The sequence below is a fragment of the Accipiter gentilis genome, chromosome 21 (assembly GCF_929443795.1).
Source record: "Accipiter gentilis chromosome 21, bAccGen1.1, whole genome shotgun sequence".
NCBI classification, from domain to species: Eukaryota; Metazoa; Chordata; class Aves; order Accipitriformes; family Accipitridae; genus Astur; species Astur gentilis.
The window spans coordinates 13,158,509-13,177,601 of NC_064900.1; the positions used below are offsets into that span (position 1 = coordinate 13,158,509).

Below are 19,093 nucleotides of genomic sequence, written 5' to 3' on the forward strand. Positions count from 1 at the left end.
TCCCGCGGGGGACGGAGCCCCTTTCCGACCCGAGGGGGCACGTTCCGCGCTCCCCCCCCCCCCCCCCCATCGCTTCGCACCGTCCGCGGTTGGGCTCCCGCCCCTCCCCGAGCGGCGGGGGTGGGGAGGGGGGTCCCGGTGCCCGGCCGGCGCCCGCCGAGTGCCGCGGAAAGGCCGCTCGGGAGCGCCCCCCCCGCCCCGCTCCGCTCCGCTCCGCTCCCCGCGGGCAGGCAGGTGGGCGGGGCGGCGCTAGGGCCCGGGGCGGCGCGGCGGCGGCGGCGGCGGCGGCGGCGGGGCCGGGCGGGGGCGGCCCCTCCCGGGCGCAGCGCGAAGGCGGGCGCGGGCGGGCGCGGGGCATGGTCCCGGTGCCGGCGGCGCAGCGCGGAGCGGAGCGGGCGCGGAGCGGTGGCATGCGGCGCGGAGACATGCGGCTCTGCCTGCGCGCTGCCCCGCCGACATGGACCGCCGCCGCCGCCTGCCCCCGCCGCTGCTGCCGCTGCTGCTCTGCGCTGCCCTCGGCGCCGCCGGGCGTCTGAGCGCCCGCCCCGGCAACGAAGGTGAGCCGCGGCCCGGACGGGTGGCTGGGGGGGGGGGACCGGCCGCGCGCTCTCCCGTTTTTTCCCCCCATTTTCCTATCCCTCCCCACCCACCCCCCCTTTTTTTTTTTTTTTTTGTTTTTTTTTTTGTTTTTCTTTTACCCCCCCCCCCCTCTCCCCGTTAAGGTGGTCCCGGGCGTCCGCGGCCCCTCGCCCCGGGACCGCAGGGCTCGCTCTCGCGTTGCGCTGAGGCAGCGCGGCCGCCGCCCGCTGCGATGCGGTGTTGGGGGGGGGGGGGAAGGCGGTCAAGCCGCCCCAGCCACCCCCCGAGGAAAGTTGGCGAGGGAACGGCAGCCCGTGCCGGCCCCCGGCCCTCCGCCAGCGGCCGTGGGGGAGCAAAGGGAGGCGGCGGGCCGGGGGCGGCCGCCGTCCCCCCCCCCCCCCCGCGGCGGGGGAGCGGGAGAGCCCCGCGCCCCCCCGGCAGGTGCCCCGCGGCGGGCCGGGCAGGGGCGAGCCGCCGCGCCGCCGCCTCCTGTCCGGCCCCCGGTAGCTGGCGGCGGTAGGAGGCAGGTTCGCTCGTTAGGGAATTAAAAAAAAAAAAAAAAAGGCATAAAGACTAAGGGGTAGCCCCCGTCTCCCTCACGCCGGCGGTGACCGAGCTGGGAGCCCTTTTCTGCCTGCCGGGGGGGGGGGGGGTTGGTTTCATTAGTGCTCCCGTGTTTCCAAACTTTTAATTAATACGAAAAAGAAGCTCGCTCCCCTATAAAACCTCTTCTTGCTTCCGTAGCCGTTCCGTATCAGGCTTCTTTTCGGGCGTTAAAACGCGCGTGTGTGTGTGGACGTGTGTAAATTTTCGGAAACAAAGCACGAGCGGTTTTGTTCTCCTTTGCTATGGTAATTTTTAAGATGACATTTGCTGAAAACGCGTGTTAGGTTTCAGGGAAAAATAACGATCGCTAGAGACTGTTTGAAAAAGTAATCGCAATACTTTTAGAAAAAGATGAAATGGCCCTTTCTCTAGGAAAAAAAAAAAACCCCAAAACAAACCAACAACGCAGCTTTTGCCCCCATGCACAGTGGAGGCAGTCAGCATGATCAGGATGTCCAGTGTAATCGTCTTTAGGGATAAAATCTGGAGGCCAAAGGTGGTGATGAACTTGTAGCATCAAACAGCCATGTAAAACTTGCACCTGCTTGAGTTGTAGCGTTTCTGTAGAGAAGCAAGTATGAAACCTTTTAGAATAATAATTTCTCCTGTACAAATAGTGTTGACGTACTCATTGATATCCTGGGTGCTTGCGGGATAAGGCGGTGAGATAAGGACTTTAAATGATTTCTGGAAGGAAAAAGAAACGTAATATAAAACAAGTAAGGAAAGATTCAAACTTTACAAATCCTGGGTAATCTTAAATCAGTTGGTTTTATTGCTAGGAAGAACCTGTGGTACCGTCTTACCAGAAGAGCAATATATAAATCTGTTTGTATGTTTTATGTAAATTTGTTTGGCATGCACAGTGCTCGATACGTTGTTTAAAAGAATGTGCTTTTAATAGTTGGTCACTCGTAAAGCCTCCAGATATGTGCTGTTTTGTAAATATTGTCATCTTTCACAAATGATTTTCAGAAACAAAACCAAGAGCGCTGGTAGAGGTTATTCTTGTCTTATTATTAAAAGCTTTTTGGGATCGTATGTGCTTCTGTCAGTCAGCAGAGCAGCTCTGCCTCCATGGCAGTGGTAGACAGACACAGTCTGTAAACTGAGACTAATTATGCAAAAAAAATATTACAGCATTCCAATTTGCAAAAAAAACCCCACTTTTTGTTTCTTTGTTTAAAATCACTGGCACTGAGAATTGAGAAAGGAGGAAAAAAATTGGTATCATACAGAATGCGCGTTAAGCATACTTGTCTGAATCAGCTTTCAGCAGATACTCTTTCCATTCTCTCTTTTCAGCTTCAAGAACTTGTACAATATGGGCAATATTTTCAAAGTGGCTAGTGAAAGCAACAGTATAAATGCAGTTACTGGACCGTGACCCGCTTTTGCATGTTTACTTTTTTTGAAGTATGTATTTTGCTATTCCTTTCAAAGAAAGGAACGCTGACAATTTCTTTTAAAAATAAGATCAACTTTAAAGGACTTCCCCCCCTACTTAGGAAAGCTTAGTAATTCTTTTATTTATTTACAGCGTATTTAGGCTGATCATGTGAGTTTAGAAATCTGAGTTATTGTAACTTGCTGACGCAGTAATTAGTTTGGCGATCGAGCGTTAGCATGCGGCTTTAAATGGTGTCAGAAGATTATGTTTTCCTCTTTTAAAAAAATCTTTTTCTCACCACTTCACTTACATCCCTACTGCTGTTACCGTAAGTTTCCTCCCAAAACTAGAGATAGATGTTTCTGCAATTCTGTGGGATATTTAGAAAAGTTTTCTTTTTCAACCACTGAGAATGAAAAAGACGTATTTTGGACAGAGATCGTTAATATAGGCATCTAGATAAAAACGTATACTTTTTTTTTCTTGCACTTTATAGTGTAGGAATAGTTATAGTTGCAATTCTCCGTATACATTGTTTTAACAAAGGATGGAACTAATTTTTGGTGTGTTTATATAGCTTTGTGTAACTTCTTGTGGATGTGAATGTTGCAGTAGGCATGTTAAAAAGTATGTTCAGAGCTACCAGTAGTATTTCCTAAATTTATTTGGCTTAAAAGAATTATTTCTATTTTTTAATTACGACTTCACTCATCATTTACAATTAACATTCAAACTGACGACTGTCTGAGTTAGTACTAATACTGCAATGGAAGTAGATGGGATGAGGGGAGAAAAGGATGAAAGAGGGGCTGAAGGCAAGTTGTTGGTTTACTTCACTTTGTGGTGCTAAATTCGGTCCTTTTTTTTTCTTTTTCTTGGAGTGCTTCAGGTTTTGTTAACTTGCTTCATCCCAGAGAAGTTTTGTTTAGAGATTTTTCTTGGTGAAATGTAAAATTTTCCACTGAGTTTATTTTTAAACTATCTGCCGTGCTCATCGCAAAGCTGCATGCGTTTTACCTACGTAATCACAGGAGCTCAGGAAGGTTCTCTAAAGTTCAGATTTATCTATGTGCAGTGGTAAGGTGTGTGCCGTTTTCTGTGAGGCAGGAAAATGTCAGGAAGATTTAACATCTAACTTTTCCAGCTCCAAGTTGCAAACCAAACCCCGTAGGTGCCTAGAAACCACATGTTCTGCTCCTCCATTCTGTTGGATATTTTCTGCTTAGGGTTGTGGGTTTTTTCTTAGAAGGATGCAATTTCTTTCTGAATTATTCCTACAGTATCAAGAAATCGAACGAGCTATATCATTCTGTAATTTAGTAATTGTTCCGCAATCTCTTTTGTAACTATATGGCCTGCCTGAGGGTACCAGCAACCTTAATTTCACTGTTTTATAACCCACAACAGTTAACACTTGACCTAGGTCATTAACAGGATTATCAGCAAATTTGTTTAAGCTTTTACTGACAACCTGAATTGCTTCAATAATATTTTGACTGTGCAGACAGGAAACTTCTTGGAACCTCTCAATCTAGCATAAAATTAATTTCTTGTGAACGCAGCTACCAAAAGATCAATATGGTAAATCTGCTTACAGTACTTGGTTTCAAATAGTGTCTGTTTTGGTTTACAGCAAGAAGGTTCCAATCAGCCTCTCCTTTCAGTCTGTATTGGATTTGGAGATGCGGTTTCATCTTTTATGCATCGATTACTACCTCAGAACTTTGCGTAACTGCGCAATTAAATGACTCTTTTTATCTGGGCTCGTCTCTTGTTAACACTTAAAAGTCACTGAAGATGACTGACTGTGCCTTTGTAGTAATGACACCCCTTGGTGTGGTTTTGAAAAACGCGGTGTTTGCACATGGAGCAAAATGCCTGCCCAAGTTTCGCGTGTAATTTTGGGAAAGGCTGGCAATACTGGGAACTTTTCAGTAGAATCAAAAGGGATTGCACGGGGAAATGCCTTTTACAAATCTCGCCTCCCTGTATGTCAGGTATCATTAGGTCAGGATAAGTCTTCATTTATCATGACACAATTCCTGCTGGTGCCTCTAGCTTGCTTTGGAGTGTTTATCTGCAAAAGAAGTTAAAAGTAGGTTTAGAAATCTTAATGCGATACCTTTTAAAATTTAATTTCGGAAAGCTCAAAGTCATGGGGGTCTAGAGGGCTGTTTTTCATACAGCTGTATCTTATTCAAAGCTTCTGTGCTTAATCCTGAGCTGTGTGATTAGACAAATAATGGACATGCTTTAAAACTGGCACCATGATGTTTTTAAAATCCTGTGCAACAGGAGAAGTAACTTGGGTAAATCCCTCATTTTCTGTCAACGTTTTTGATAGCAGGCTGTAACACATGGAATAATTTATTTTCTTTTCTGTTTGTCACTGAAGTTTGTCTTGACTTACTGCTGATTTCAGCATGGTGTATTAAAAAGAAAAATCACTACACTGTCTATAGCAAACTTAAAGCAGATGCTTGAAATACAAAGATGTCCAAATTGGACGCAGCAATTAATTCTTATTGCAGTTGATTTGGATACAACATATTTGCTACCCAACGAAGCAGTCAGGGCATAGAAACGGGTTAGAACTCTTCTGTACTCTCAGCCTCAGGAAATTAGGCTTCAGAGGCACTACCAGAAGGGAAAGCATTAAACAGATAATAGACACACTAAGTTCAACAGTTGTTCACATGAAATCTTTGCAAATCAGGAGCGCATTCTGATTGAACTTAAATTTTTCATTCCCATCTGGGAAGAGGTACAAATTAGTTTTAATTTATTTTTATTATCTGCTGGAGTTAAGGAAATTGCTATTAGTATACTTTCTTTTGATTCTGTTTGAGAACTTGTAACTTTTCCTCTAGGAGTGTATGTAATGGCTCTTGTTCTTGTAATCCCCACTTGATGAAAGTTTAGAAATACGGATGCAGGTGTTCATTTTCTTGTTTTCTGAGCTCTGGGTTTTATCACCAGTGAGGGTCACTACAGAGCTGTTACCGAATACAACAGTACTGTTTGTAGATTTTTACACAGAGCCTGAGTTAGTTCCATAAGGTACCTGTAATTCCTGTAGGTACCACTGCTTTGTAGCTGCTGTTTGATTTTTCTGTTAAAAAAAAAAATATAAAAAAATAGCTGGAGATACAATCATGTCCTTACTTTTGTTAAAGTTCAAAGCTCTACTCAGTGGAGCTGGTATTAAAATACAGAAAGGTAATTTTGATACCCTAAGATGCAAAATTGACTGGACTTGTTCAGAGGTGGGGCAGAGGGCTCTCACTAACCCATCGCCTTTCTAAAAGATAATTCCAGGATTTGAAGAGTTGTTTTTCTGGAGTGGGATGTAGGGATTGTAAATTTTTTTTTTTTTCCAAGTGTTTCCTTTCTTATGAAAATGCATTGTTCAATTTGTTGAAGCATTGTTGAAAATTGTTGAAAATAAATTTATGAGGAGGAAATGACTTGCAATAAGAATATAGTGAAATGGAAGAATTTTTGTTTACAAATGCATGTGACTACTGTTAAGTGATACATTTTGCTAAAACTGCACTGCAGTGATGTAGCCCTTCTTATTTCCATAAATGCTTCAGAGCAGTAGCTTTTTTTTTATATATATATACCTAAACTGTTCTAAACAAGAACCAAAACTTAAAAGAAAACAGTTTAATTCAGAAGATTAGATATGAACTCCCAGTGGTGTAATTTTGGAAACAGAACATGGTAGTAATTTGCTGGGTTAGGATTGTGTTCCCCACCGGTAGTCTTGTGCTTCTTAGTTTCTTAGGCGCTTGATAAATCCCAGCACAAGTATTAATTTTGCAGTGTGAAACTCATGTAAGATAAAAATTCACTCTCTTGGACTGAAGATTCCTTTTAAATTTCTGCAGTGAATGAATGAAAGAAATAAAGATAGTCCTGCCTGAAAGACATCTTGGGATGGTGACAATCAAGTTCCAGTCTGTGAGAGTGGTGGGTAGCCTGAATGAAACACCAGCATGTACAGCCTTAAATTTGCAGAGATGTTATTAATATTAAACCAGACACACTGTAAGCAGAAACATTAGTGCCATGCTCCTTTTTTTTTTTTTTTTTTTTTTTTTTTCATTAAACTACTGTGTCCTGCTGTTTCAGGCAAAATATGCAGGAAAATCCCATTAATCTGCTGGAAAAATATTGATGAAAGAAGAATAACACACCAAACGAACAGTGGTTGAAACTTGCTAGCAATTAAGTGAACAATAGGATGAATGTTAAGGTTCAGTCAGGGCAGTTTAGTGTAATAAGGTGTGGGAACGGTGCTTTTTTTTTTATTTCCAGATGGTTTCTCATACCATCTTTGTATCTATATTTGGATGGAAAGGTTTGCACTGCATTGGTCCCCTTTTAAAAAAAAATAAAAAAATTAAAAAACATGCTAAACCATAGCTGCCTCACGTAAGAGGACAATAATTAAAAGCTAAAACTTTTGCATTGGTGCCCAAGAAAAGAGGGGTTTGTAGAAAATCCAGAGTGATGGGCTACCATTTAAATAAATAATAAGTAAAGCACAAATATATGTTTTGGTCCACGGTAGGCTTCCCACAAACTTTGTGCAGTAACAAATAGCAACGAGTGACATTGGGTTTCTGGATTTAGTTGTTGAGAAGCTAGAAGGCAGCTAGAGAGTTTTTGCACTGCTTGATTTTTTGAGAGGCAAGGCTTTTTGAGAGATCTCCTTTGGAGGACGAGAGAAGGATTAAAAGAAGAGGATAGGTAGGCAGAGATGAAGTGAAAGTTGGACCTGAATCTCAGAAAAATCAGACCAAAATCCAGACTTTCTCCGATTAATGACAGTGTTAGGAACCCAGAATTTAGTGCTGACAGTGATCTGAACACTGAGCAAAGCACAAATTAAGAAATTCCTTGCCTCCCTGAAAGTCGAAGCTTTGTTTACATTAGTAAGCTTCATGACTATGATTTACCAGTGGTAAATTTCAACAGAGGCTGCAGTTAAGACAGGCTAGAGGCATTTTTACCATTCTATTCAATCCTTCTGTAACAGTGCTTTCTTTTTTTTTTTTTAAAAAAAAAGAAAGAAAGAAAAGCAAGTTGTGTCTGTCCAGCCTTAATGTTCATGACCAGCTGTGGGGAACACCCACTTTAAGGCATTTCTATCAAAACAGGTTCTGAGATGGTTAAGAGCCTTATCCTGCAAAAACTTCTCTCCCACATATGATTTACCTCGGAGAGCAAATGTCCTAGCAATGGTTGAGAGTTTAGTTTGCCTGGAGAACGTGGTTACAGCTATGGAAAATCCACAGTGCTCACCCAAACCATCTAGAGATGACCCAACCATAGGGAAACCTCAGCAGTCTCTTTCATTCCCAGCGTGCCCACCCACGCTGCCCTGCAGGCTTTTCTCTCATGCCTGTGCTTTTTCTTCTCTCTCTTCCTTCCCATAAATCCACATTCAGCCATAAAGAGTAGAAGGCAAAGATCGTCTTTTCTTTTCCTTCCTCAGTGATTGGGAGGACCGCGTGTCCATTCCTTCTTATTAAATGCTGTTTACCAGAAGGGGGATGCTTTGATCTTGTAGATGCCCAGAAAAAAAAAGACAGAGGAGAAGAATTATACGTTTAATGGCATTGCTTTTTCCATAGTTAGTTGGTTGTGTTGATCCCGAAAGCTGGGTTAAAGCTGGACAGAGGGTGTTCAAGAAATCAAAGCAGAAGTCGTCAATGGTAACCAAAGAAAGCGATTCTGGAGAAGAGGCGTGAGGAACATAGTTTGTGGAACATAATAGAAACTGGAACCATTTGTGGGAAGGTAATGGAAGTAGAGGAATAAGCAGAAGACAGGGGTCTGAAAAACTGTCTTGTGGGTAGATGGGAATAGAACAGTCATTTAGGCATTTACCTTTGTTATAAATATTTGTATTTCTCACATATGGAAATACTGAAAAAAGATGTTAGCGGGGTTTTGGTTGCAAAGGCAGCAAATGAAGTCAGGGGCAATTCCATTTTTCATATGGATAGCTCAGCACACATGTTCTGCATTAATTACCTCCATAAATTCTGTTAACCTGGCAAACAATGAAAATATCATGTTGGTGACATCACTGTATTGGAAAATAAAACTGGTTTTAGCATCTTGATTTTCTCAACATGACATTTGAGGAGATTTCTTATGCTATTGGCATTTTACTCCCCCAATTTGCACCAAGATGTTTAGTCATTTGCTCTGTGGGTTTATTTTATCTGTGGAGTAGCTGTGTAAGGACCCAAGCATTTCATAGCCTGTGCAAGCTGGAGCCCTTGATCCATAGAAGCAGAGAAGAAAAGCTTGACAAAACTCTGTCAGGGCACACCTGAGTAGGTGGCTTTCCAAATGCAGTACTTCAGGATTCTCAGAAATTTTTTTACAAGTCTTAACTTCCGTGTTTCAAACTTAAAAAAAAAAAAAAAAAAAGGGGGAAAAAAAAAAAGCCCACAACTAAACCCAACTTCACTTGCAAGGGTTTTATTTTTCTGTGCCCTATGCGAGGAATTTCTTAAAAGCAACATTTTTTTTCTGAGTTGTGGCATGCTGCCAGCTGATTCACTTGGGGGGTATCACAGCCTTCTTAACAAATGAATGGTCATTTGCTGGACTTATGCTCTGGTCCCCGTCTCAAAAATTTCTGTCCTCAAAGGAGTATTGATTACTTGCTGTGATTTTTTGGTGATTTCAGGACCTTGAATATGTTTGAACTGCAGTAAAGTTTGTGGGAACTTAAGAACTTTTAGTCATGGGTGCTGCATGTTCCCAGGTGTGTTTTCATGCTTTTTGGTGTCTAGAATTCTAGAAACTGAGCATGTCACACTAGGTGTTGAATTCTCAATTTACCTTAAGTGAACATCAACACTATGTTCCAACATTTTTTCTCCCCTTTAAGGTGCTAGAAGCTGTCCCAGGGGGGATCTTTGTGACACTCTGGTAGACCACAACTCTAAGAGATCTTCAGAGAGCTCAATTCTGCAAAACTAGTGAATACTGAATATTATTTTTTTCCCAAGAGAGGAGGAATGCAGAAGTAAAAAGACATAGTTGTGCAGTGTGCTTAAGCCCTTTTGAGAAGTGCTTTAGAGCTTATTAAAATTAATTGAGTAATGTTTGCTGTTGAGTTTTGGCTAGACATAGGCATATGGTGCCATTTTATGTGCCTCAGGATTTGGGCACCCAACAGGACTGGCAAATCTGACACATCCTGCGAGAGACCACTTCTATTCTGGGCTGGTGAGAGGCACGGAGTGGCTGGGCTTAGGTAACTGAATCTCATCCTTAGTTTCTGGTATAATTTTTTTTTTTTTTTTTCTTTCGTGAGAAAGGCAAACTTGGGTTTTGAAAGTTAAACTCCCTTTTAAAACAGTGGTCCCCATTTTGCATTTACGTGCGTAACGTGGTGCTTTACTGATGTCAGATTTAATACTATACTAGTAGAGTAGAATGAGCTTTGGAGGATTTGGATTTGAACGTGAGTTCAGCTGATCAGCAATCCAGGTATCTAAGGGTTTATGCCTTTTGTGGGAGGTACTAGAAAAGGACCAATTGGAACTGTTTTAAAAAAAAAAAAGAGTGCAAAGAAGTGAAAGCGACACAGTAATTTGGAACCCATTAGGTTAATCCATTTTTAATTTTTATATTCTTGTGTTAATGAAAAGAACTGGGACATATCAACTTACAGGAAATAGCATAATAAAACTGAAACCTTATTAGGCCCCTTTGATAAACACTGCATTCCAGCCCACCAGTCATATGTTTTTGCATAGTTGGAAATTGAGCTTTACGCCACTTTAACAATATCAAGAGAACTCTCATGTTTCAAACTAATAAAAAAGAAATAAGATCCGTTTTGTCTGTGTTCATCCATGAGAATGGATGGGCGGTTGTCAACACAACCCAGACAGGTACTCTGAGAAAAAGCAGCGTGCAGATTTGTCACCTCGCTCCTACAAAAAGAGCTGCTAGTTCATATGTCGTCATCGGTGCAGAAACGGCTTGTCTTTGTTTTCTCTTTACAGTAGCCGAAAGAACTTCTGCAAGGTACTAAGGTAGGAGGTCTGAGTGTGCCTGCACACCTGCGTAGACGCGATACAGATTGACGAGAGGGTAAGGTGAAAGCTTTACATATGCTGCCTCTCCTTAGCTATTGCTTGGAGTCCCTCCGCAATAGGTTGGGGGGAACGGCTTTTGGTGTTATGTGAACACTCCTAAGATTTCTAGCAACAAAATGGTTACTTGTTTTCTGCTCCACTTCGAAATCAGCTTCAGTTTTGTCTGCTAAGGAACAGTACAGTTCTGCAGTTTTTTGAAACCTCTCATGCGAAGCTTTTGGTTTTGGACCCAATTGTCGTTGTCCTGTCTGTTCAGGAGACTCAGGATAGCGTTGTCCCTTTTCCGCACGCGGGCTCCGTACGTAGCGAAAGGAGGAAGGCTGCTGGAGAGCTTCTACTTGGCATCAAGTGCAGGTGATGAAAGCCAGGCTGGCTGGGCTGAGGTGCAGAGAGGGCCGTGGCTGCTGCCGAGCACGGTCTGAGCCACTGTGAAGGGGGTACGGGAGGACTGCAGATCCCTGGCCGGGTCGAAATTCATGCTGTGTGCAGCGAGCAGGGAGAGGGCTGCTGTGTCCCGCCCCGATCGGCTCTGGCTTTGCAGTTTACAATCTGGGCTTTTATTTATAGGAATTCCTGCATTGCTCATCGCCGTCCTGCGTTCTCTCCTTCGTGGCAGCCTTTTGAGAGAAACTTGCAGTAAGGTTCCTGCTTTGGCTGCTTCAGTATTCAGCTATAGGAAATACTGAGGTATCTAAATCTGGCCTCAGACGCTCTTGGGGAGTGTGTTTGATGAGAAGGATAAAAATCTGGGGGGAAAATGAAACTCTTCCTCTTCAAAAGCTGAGGGCAACTGCCATAAAAGCAGAATTTGCCAAATAATCCAAGTTGATGTAGGAACCTTCTATGTTCTATGGAAGCCATAATCTATAGGTAACTTGACACGTGTTGCTAGTCTTTTGTCTTTTCACCTGAGATTTGTAACACAATCTCTTGATTTTGGAAACAGTTATTTACTGAACATTTAAATGAAAATAACGGAGGCTTGGGCTGTCCAGTCTTCTTTTGTGAAGATTCCCGTGTTCAGTATTGGAGCAACTGTTTTTTAATTCATTTTGGTTTTCTCTTGTTTGTTCATTGCTTGCTCCCCACCCTGGTGGAGTTCTTCAGTCAGCAATTTAGTCACAGATTGCACATGACAGTTGCCAAATTTGGAATGTTCTGCACAAAGTCATATTTGTATTGTACAGTATAATGGCACAGGCAAGAAGGGTTGAAAGTGCAGACCTCACAGGGTTGTGCCTCTCGAAGGACTGTAGTCTGGCTTTGAGCTGTAGCAGAAATCTCACTGTGAGAAATCTTGCATTTGGAGAACAGTTGTGTAGTAAATGGGCCAAACTTTGTTGGCACTTGCGTTGGGTATGCGTTACAAAGTATGTCCTATTGGCTGTTTTTAGGAGACTTTACTCTGTGTAGTTTAATGTCACTTTGATTCCTAGGGTATCCCAGGCCCAAGGGAGATAAAGCTGTAAAAGCAGAGCTGGTAGATGGGGACCTAGAAGAACTCTCTTACGCTAAGGTCATTTACTTCTGAACAATAACAACATCTTCACTACAACGTTTGAGGGGAAATACGGGACCGTAAAATCACAGAAGACTTGATTTTCGTTGATGGATGAGCAGGAAATCAGGCCCCATGTCTCTGCTGCTTAAAACCAGGCTTCACTGTTGGACACCCTTCCACGAAGAGAGTATTGCATTCATTAGCGTTGCTTCATGGAGTGGTTTCTTATCTACTGATTTTACTTATTTATTTATTTGTTGTCCCTTCCAAAAGATTTCACAGTCTACCTTAGCAAACTTCCTTGTGATTTCAGCAACATCAGCGTGATGTCTGATCCTAGTTGGCAATTCTGGGGAACGCACCAAGGTGCAACTTTGGCCTTGCCTGGGCCCAGCCTGTCTGGCTGGAGATGTTGCTTCTAGCCTCAGAATAAAGCAAAGACACAAAACTGATCTGCTGCCGCTCTTACGTCACTTTCACCACTGCTGGGGGAACGGAGAGTTGAGAAGACTCAGATCTGTACTCATAGGTGGATGAAAATCCAGGTGCAGCTCCCTTTGGGCAGGAAGAGGCCGACACCATTCTAAAAATGTACGTCAGGGTTTGCGCTGACTCCGCTCTGTCCCACCCTGAAACCAAGTTCTGGCTCACTTCTTGCAACAAAGTATTTTCTTTGCTGCTCAGGATTATATGACACATTTCAATTATGAGCATTCACCATTTTTTTTTTTTTTTTTTGGTTGCATAGCAAATTTGATTTTCCCCATTTGTTGGTGTTTTTTTTTAATAACTAACTAGTATATTTCTAAACTGACAGTTTGATGCCAAACAGGAAAAGACAAAGCAGTGATGGTTTCCTTTCTCTTTGTTTTTTTGTTTTGTTTTGTTTTTTAACTTTTAATTGGACATGTTAATTACTTGAAAAAAATTATATAATTTACCTCATTAGCTATTGCTCTGTATATTCTTTGTAAAGAATATGATTTGGAAATGCTTTCCAGTGGTGAAGTTGTTTGTAGGTTCTTCTTTAGATATTGCAAGTTGCCTCCTAGCAGGCTTTCCTCCCAGTCTCTTAGGTCTTGAGGGGGATCTCGGGATAGTTCTACCTGGCATAACGTTTGTTTATTTTCTACTGTGGGAGGCATTTACGCTGTGTTCAGTCCACGGTAGCGGTTGTTACTCCACGTGTTACTGGAAATGCTGCTGCTTTCAGACTAGATTGAGGTATCTTGTTAGTTTTAAAGTTCTCTTTCACTGACATTACTCCTGATGAAACCTGCTCTTAGTGAGCCGCTTGGCAGGCCCTCTACCATCGCTCTCAAACTGGAAGTGGTTTCTGGTAGCGTGAGCAGGGCCATGTGTCAAATTCCACCCAAGCCTTCATTCGTCTTCTGCCTGACGCCACGAAAAGGAGAGGGAGCGAGCTTTGCATTTCACATCCATGTCCCTGCTTCAGTGGCTGGAAAGAGATTCATCTTTACCCCCTAGGCAGAAATGCATATTGAGGGAACGAATAGTGCTTTCTCTTGCAGTTGTGAACAGGGAGGGGCCAGAGGAGTCAGGCAGGAGAGAGCTTCTAAAAAGAGAACATGTTCTCAGTCGGCGTTTTGCCAGTATGCTGCCACTTGGCAGAAATAGCTACAGTGTACAGTATGGTGAGCAAGGCTGTTGTATGGAGGGACCAAGTCACTGATTTTCATAGCCAGACGTGATGGTTGCTCAATTTCTATAGCACTGCGGTATTTTAATACCAGTAAATTCTCCCTTGTACTTACCACTAGTTTTAAAGCAAGTTAATTAGATGATGGGAACCGGTGCAGGAGAGTGAGATTATTAGACAGCACTTGATTTATTTATTTATTTGAAGTTGTTTTATGAGAACTCCTCTGTGTCTCCTTAGCATAACCAGTGATCCTTTTCAAGGCATTTTGTAGGAAGGAATTGTCAATAGGAACAAAACTGTTCAGCTAGTTTAAGAGTTGCCCTTAGTAACCGGCTGGTCAACCTCAGGGATTTCTGTAAGAGCTAGCTGAATGATACTCACACAGTTCTGCAGGAGAACGAGATACAAGGAGAGCAAATGAGTTGTGTGAGAAACACATAAGCTTCAGAAAGAGCCTGGAAATTCTGATTCTCTTTCGTGTGGCCTGACTTGTAAAACTACCTCTTTGCTCTCTTCTGGAAAGACGTAATAGGAAGGAGGAAGAGTTACTGGCTGTATTTTTGGGATATAATATGCTAACCCTTCCTCTTCTGTTCTCCAATACCTCAATTAAGAACACGAGAGCTGTGGGTAATCAGCCTCTGAAGTTAGGACCATATCTGACCTGCAGTTACGATTGCTTGCTCAGCTGTACTCTTCACTGGGCCACTTGCTTTAGAGCACTTGGTTGTTACACTTGCGACGAAAGAAAATGTATTGCCACACAAAGTAGCTTGACCTCTTTTTTTTGTTTTTGTCTTGAGTCGTTCAGTTCCCTTCATGCTAGTGTGGCTAGAGGTGCACACCTTGCACAAGACAGTGCCCCGAGAGAGGTTAGAACTCTCTTCTCTGCAGTTCCTTCTCTCATCTACTAAAGACGTCACTATGGGCATTTGTAGTACATCTAAACATTGGCTTTCATTTAACTTTAATCGTATGTGGAAAAATGCAAGGGTCACACTGATATATGCCTGCTGCTGCTGATCTGACTGAATATGTCTTCATGATACACTTCATGAATTGGTCAGGTCAGTTTCGTGAAACCAAGTATTGCTGTTTGTTACACTAGAGGATATATCAGGGTTGGAAAAAAGTTGAAATGAGTCATTGTATGAATCAAGCGCTTGTGTAAAGTTTTACTTTTTTACTTTTTACCTAACCATACAAATCCATGCAAAAAAAATTCAGACAATGAATATTGAATCCATTCTTTATGTATTTCTTCAGTCTTAGCGTAGGGAAATGCTTTTTTTCTCCTTCAATTTCCAGATTAATACGTACTGTTAGGACATACAATGACAAATTATAACGCTGCCCTTCCCTATCATTTTTGTCTAGGGACCATGATCGCTGCAGCCTGTAAGTTCCATCTTAATTGTTTGCTCTCTGTTGAGGGGTACAGCTCCCTCTTGAAGTCACAGGGAAAATGAGTGTCACAGAAGCTTTTTTCAAGGAGAGGGAGGTGGGTTTTTTTTCAGGTGACTACCTGAAAGGAAATATGTTTTGCATTTTGGATACTATTAAAGAACAGTGCACTTTTGGTGAAAAGTATTTTTTTTCCAAAATTTTTAATAGGGAAAAAGTATTGTAGGTATGAATTGTAGCTGGATTCTAAACAATTTCAGCACTCAGGCAGTCTGCTCTGTGTTTCTGCTTGCCTGTAATATAATTCTTACTAGACAAACGATAAAGACATCCAGGCAAAGTGACGGTTATCTAGGGCGTCAGTATAATTATGTTTTCTTTCTTTGGGTATTTTTTCCTTCCCCTAGTTTTTCACTTGGCATTTCACAAAAAAAGAAAAAAAAACCCCAAACCAAACAAAAAACCCCCATGAATGAGTGATCTTTATAAACATTGAAGACCATGTGGCTAGATAGGTGAAGGAACTTAAGGTTTTCTGATCTTATTCTGCTAGATATTAAATAGTTACTTGAGACGACAAGCTTTGTTCCTTCTTGCACAAATGAAAGTGGAGGAATTTGAAGATTGTGCAGTATGAAAGCTTATAAATATGTTTAGCACAAACCTACTTGTTAATGAAGTTACAGGCCTGGAATATAGCTTTGCTTTGCTTTGCTTCCCTTTGCCCGTGTCCTGTGTCCCATCCCCCCCCCCCACCCCCCCCCAGTAATGGGAGCATTTATACCACTCTTTTTCGGTACCTACTTGCATCTACTTCTGTTCTCTGACTTGCATCCAAACTAGAAGCCTACTGTAGTGGTGTGAAAACCTCCCTTCTAAGGATTTCTAAAATGTAGTGAAACATGTATGAGCATGGAAAAGTAGTTTGCCTAGCGGTGCCAGTTTGGAGGAGATAAGGAAGGTGGAATGAAGGAGAAGCTGAAAAAATACTCTTGCTATTGTAGATTTGATCCCGATGTATTGCAACACAAACTGCTCCATGGCTGAGGCATCTACCTGTCGTGGGCAACGTGGCTTGCACTGAGTGTTGAATTGCGCCCCGTGGCCCTGTCATAATGCCTGTGAGTGCCGGTAACCTGGTAAATCTGCTCTGAGATAGGCAGGCAGTAGGGAGTTGACCGTGATGGAGGTGGCATAGAGAGATATGGACAGTGATGCTGAATGCTCATCTTCTGCACCTTGAGGACGTGCTGTAACTGCTAGGTTGCTTGGCAAGTCCGGAGAGGGAAAATACCACCAGGTTGTGAGTCTACTGCCTGTTTATTTTTTCCAGAGGATTCTGATGAATTTGGATTGAATTCATAAATTTCGGAGTGGCTGCAATCATGTTTTCAAGAAGCTCATTTTTAAAGAATAAATGTATTACTGAAGTTTACTCCTGAGTGATTTGCCTTAGCAACTTATTGCCAAGTAATTTACCTCAGAAGTCATACTTCCTTCACCACCATGTATTGCAGATGCACATCAAACATACCTGTCTTATCCCAGGAGATCCATAATCTGGGGGAATTTGTAGTCACAAAAGCAAGAAGTGCGCTTTTTCCTTTTGAATTTTTATTAGCGTTTCCTTTTTATAGATGCAAACCTTGCTTCAGAGTAGTCTGCCTAGGGCCCTATGCACTCAATAAAGGACTGATTTTTCTTTGTGTAGGTGATTGAGAATTTAATTATTGATAAATTCAGACCTAAGAAATATATAATACTGGATTATGTGCTTTCTCTAAGATTAGTGAAGATATTTTGTTTATTGATGTAGGTAAAAATTCAAAATACCGTTGTTTTCTTTTAAAGGGGTGTATAACCGTAGGGGGAAACATTTTTCCTCATATAGATGGAAGAGCAGCTGATTCATAGTAGTACAGCACTGCATATGTACACACACACCAGAAATGCATGTCCATACAAATGTAGACAAATGTGTATATTTATGGTTGGTTGTAAGATGGTGTTATTTCTAATACTGTACACCTGTTTTTTCCCTACTGTGTGTCCTCCTGTACATCCCAATAGCAGGAAAAATAATGCCTTCATAGCGCTCTTTTTTAAGTGATCTCCAAAATTAACCAGCAATTAAAAGGAGGAGGATGAAATAATAAAAATAGCTTAACTCAGCAGATTCATAGATGATTTTCCTCATTTTTTCCCTTCCTAGTCCTACTCTTTTATTTTCTCTGAGCTCCAATAGCCAGACCATCTGGTTCTGGGAGCAGTGACAACTCTTCAGGCTTACGAATAGAAGCTGAAGCTTCTCAGACTGCTACAGTGGCCACCTCTAATAGATCCATCATTCTCGCATATTAAAATTCCCTTGCATACGATGGGATTTATTTCTTTTCTCATTGTCAGTAATTTCCATATTCAAGAAAAAGAAAAAGGAGGGGGGCGGGGGGCGGGATGACAGACAGCGAAAGTAAGCCCAAATTGCAGATAATAAATATTTAAGGGGCACAGATTAGTGCAGTTGTGAACAACGTTGTCATGTAGTGTACTAATACTTAATTGGTTTGTGTTTATATAGAGCCTTTTTTTTTGTATGATACTTTGTATTTATTCACCTGTTCCACTTCATGTTAATGAAGAAATGGTTAGTTAGGAAATTGTGATTAAGCACTTGGAGACTATATGGCCAGGGTAAAAAACAGAATTTATTTTTGTGCTTGTAAAAACGAAATAAGTAAACACCAAAGAAGAATATCCTTTAATTTGTTTGTATTTATTTATTTATTCATTCAAAGTACCTGTACATGTTTTAAAATGGGTATAAAAACACTGTGATTTTAGTGAGTGGAAAATGTCTGTATCAGACTGTTTACAAACAAAATCTTCCTTCTTACTCTGAAAATTGTTGCATGCCTCAAAAAAAAGATAACAGCAAGATTAGTGATGAATTGATGGCCCTCTTTGAAAGTAGGTTTGTCTGAACTTGTAACATTGTAAATAATTACTTTTGTAGCTAACGTGTTACACATGACATGTAGAAAACACTACTGCAAGAGAATTTGAGAACAAATTGAATCAGAAGGAAGAAAGAACTGCAGGAAAGACTTTAATCAGCATTCATTATTTATTCCTCTATTCTGAGAAAATTATATATGCCAAATACAGGCCTTTAATCAAATAATGATTAAAATAGTCAGATCTCACCTATGTAGTTGGATGCATTGACCCAAATTTCAGGCGTCCAAGGGGAAAACGCTGTAGTTTGTGCAGCTGATAGAAGCGCGCTGTTCCCACCCCCTGCTGTAATTAATTTGGCCAGCAATCCATTGTTTGTTGTCACTTTTTTGTTTTGAAAAGTTCCCCGTCTGCTGTTCATACTATGTTTTAAGATAAACAAGACAATCCTTTTCATTTGTCTGTCTTTTTCTTCTTTGTAGCTAACGGCCAGGCCACCTGAACAAATCAACTGCTCACAAGGTCCCCAAATAAACACATCTTTTGGTACGGGTAACTGAGGTTAACTGGACAGAGGCAAATGAAACTCATTCCTCTTCATTTTGTCTTCTTTTGTAGTTAATCTGCTGGATTCAAAAACAATTCAAGGGGAGCTGGGCTGGATCTCCTACCCATCACATGGGGTGAGTTCACTAGACTGTGAAATGGAAAAGTGCTGCTACAGACCAATGTGCTATTTAACCATTGTTTCCTCTTCAGAGGACACTGTGCAGTAGTGCTGGTTCTTTGGAGCTTCAAAAATAGTCTGCTCTAAACTTGCAGTATATAGCTTACATAGCTATGGTGCCTTCTCTTTA

General features: G+C 41.8%; 1 protein-coding gene across 2 annotated transcripts in view; it reads left to right on the forward strand.

The window, feature by feature from the left end:
• Positions 1 to 385: 385 nt before the first annotated feature.
• EPHA3 (EPH receptor A3) overlaps positions 386 to 19,093 on the forward strand; it is a 236,785-nt gene continuing 218,077 nt past the window's right edge. For both annotated transcript variants that reach the window (XM_049824741.1, XM_049824742.1), the window contains exons 1-2: positions 386 to 557; positions 18,855 to 18,919. In XM_049824741.1, coding sequence (XP_049680698.1) covers positions 458 to 557; positions 18,855 to 18,919 — 165 coding nt within the window. In that variant the 5' untranslated portion in view covers positions 386 to 457. The remainder of the gene's footprint in view (positions 558 to 18,854; positions 18,920 to 19,093) is intronic.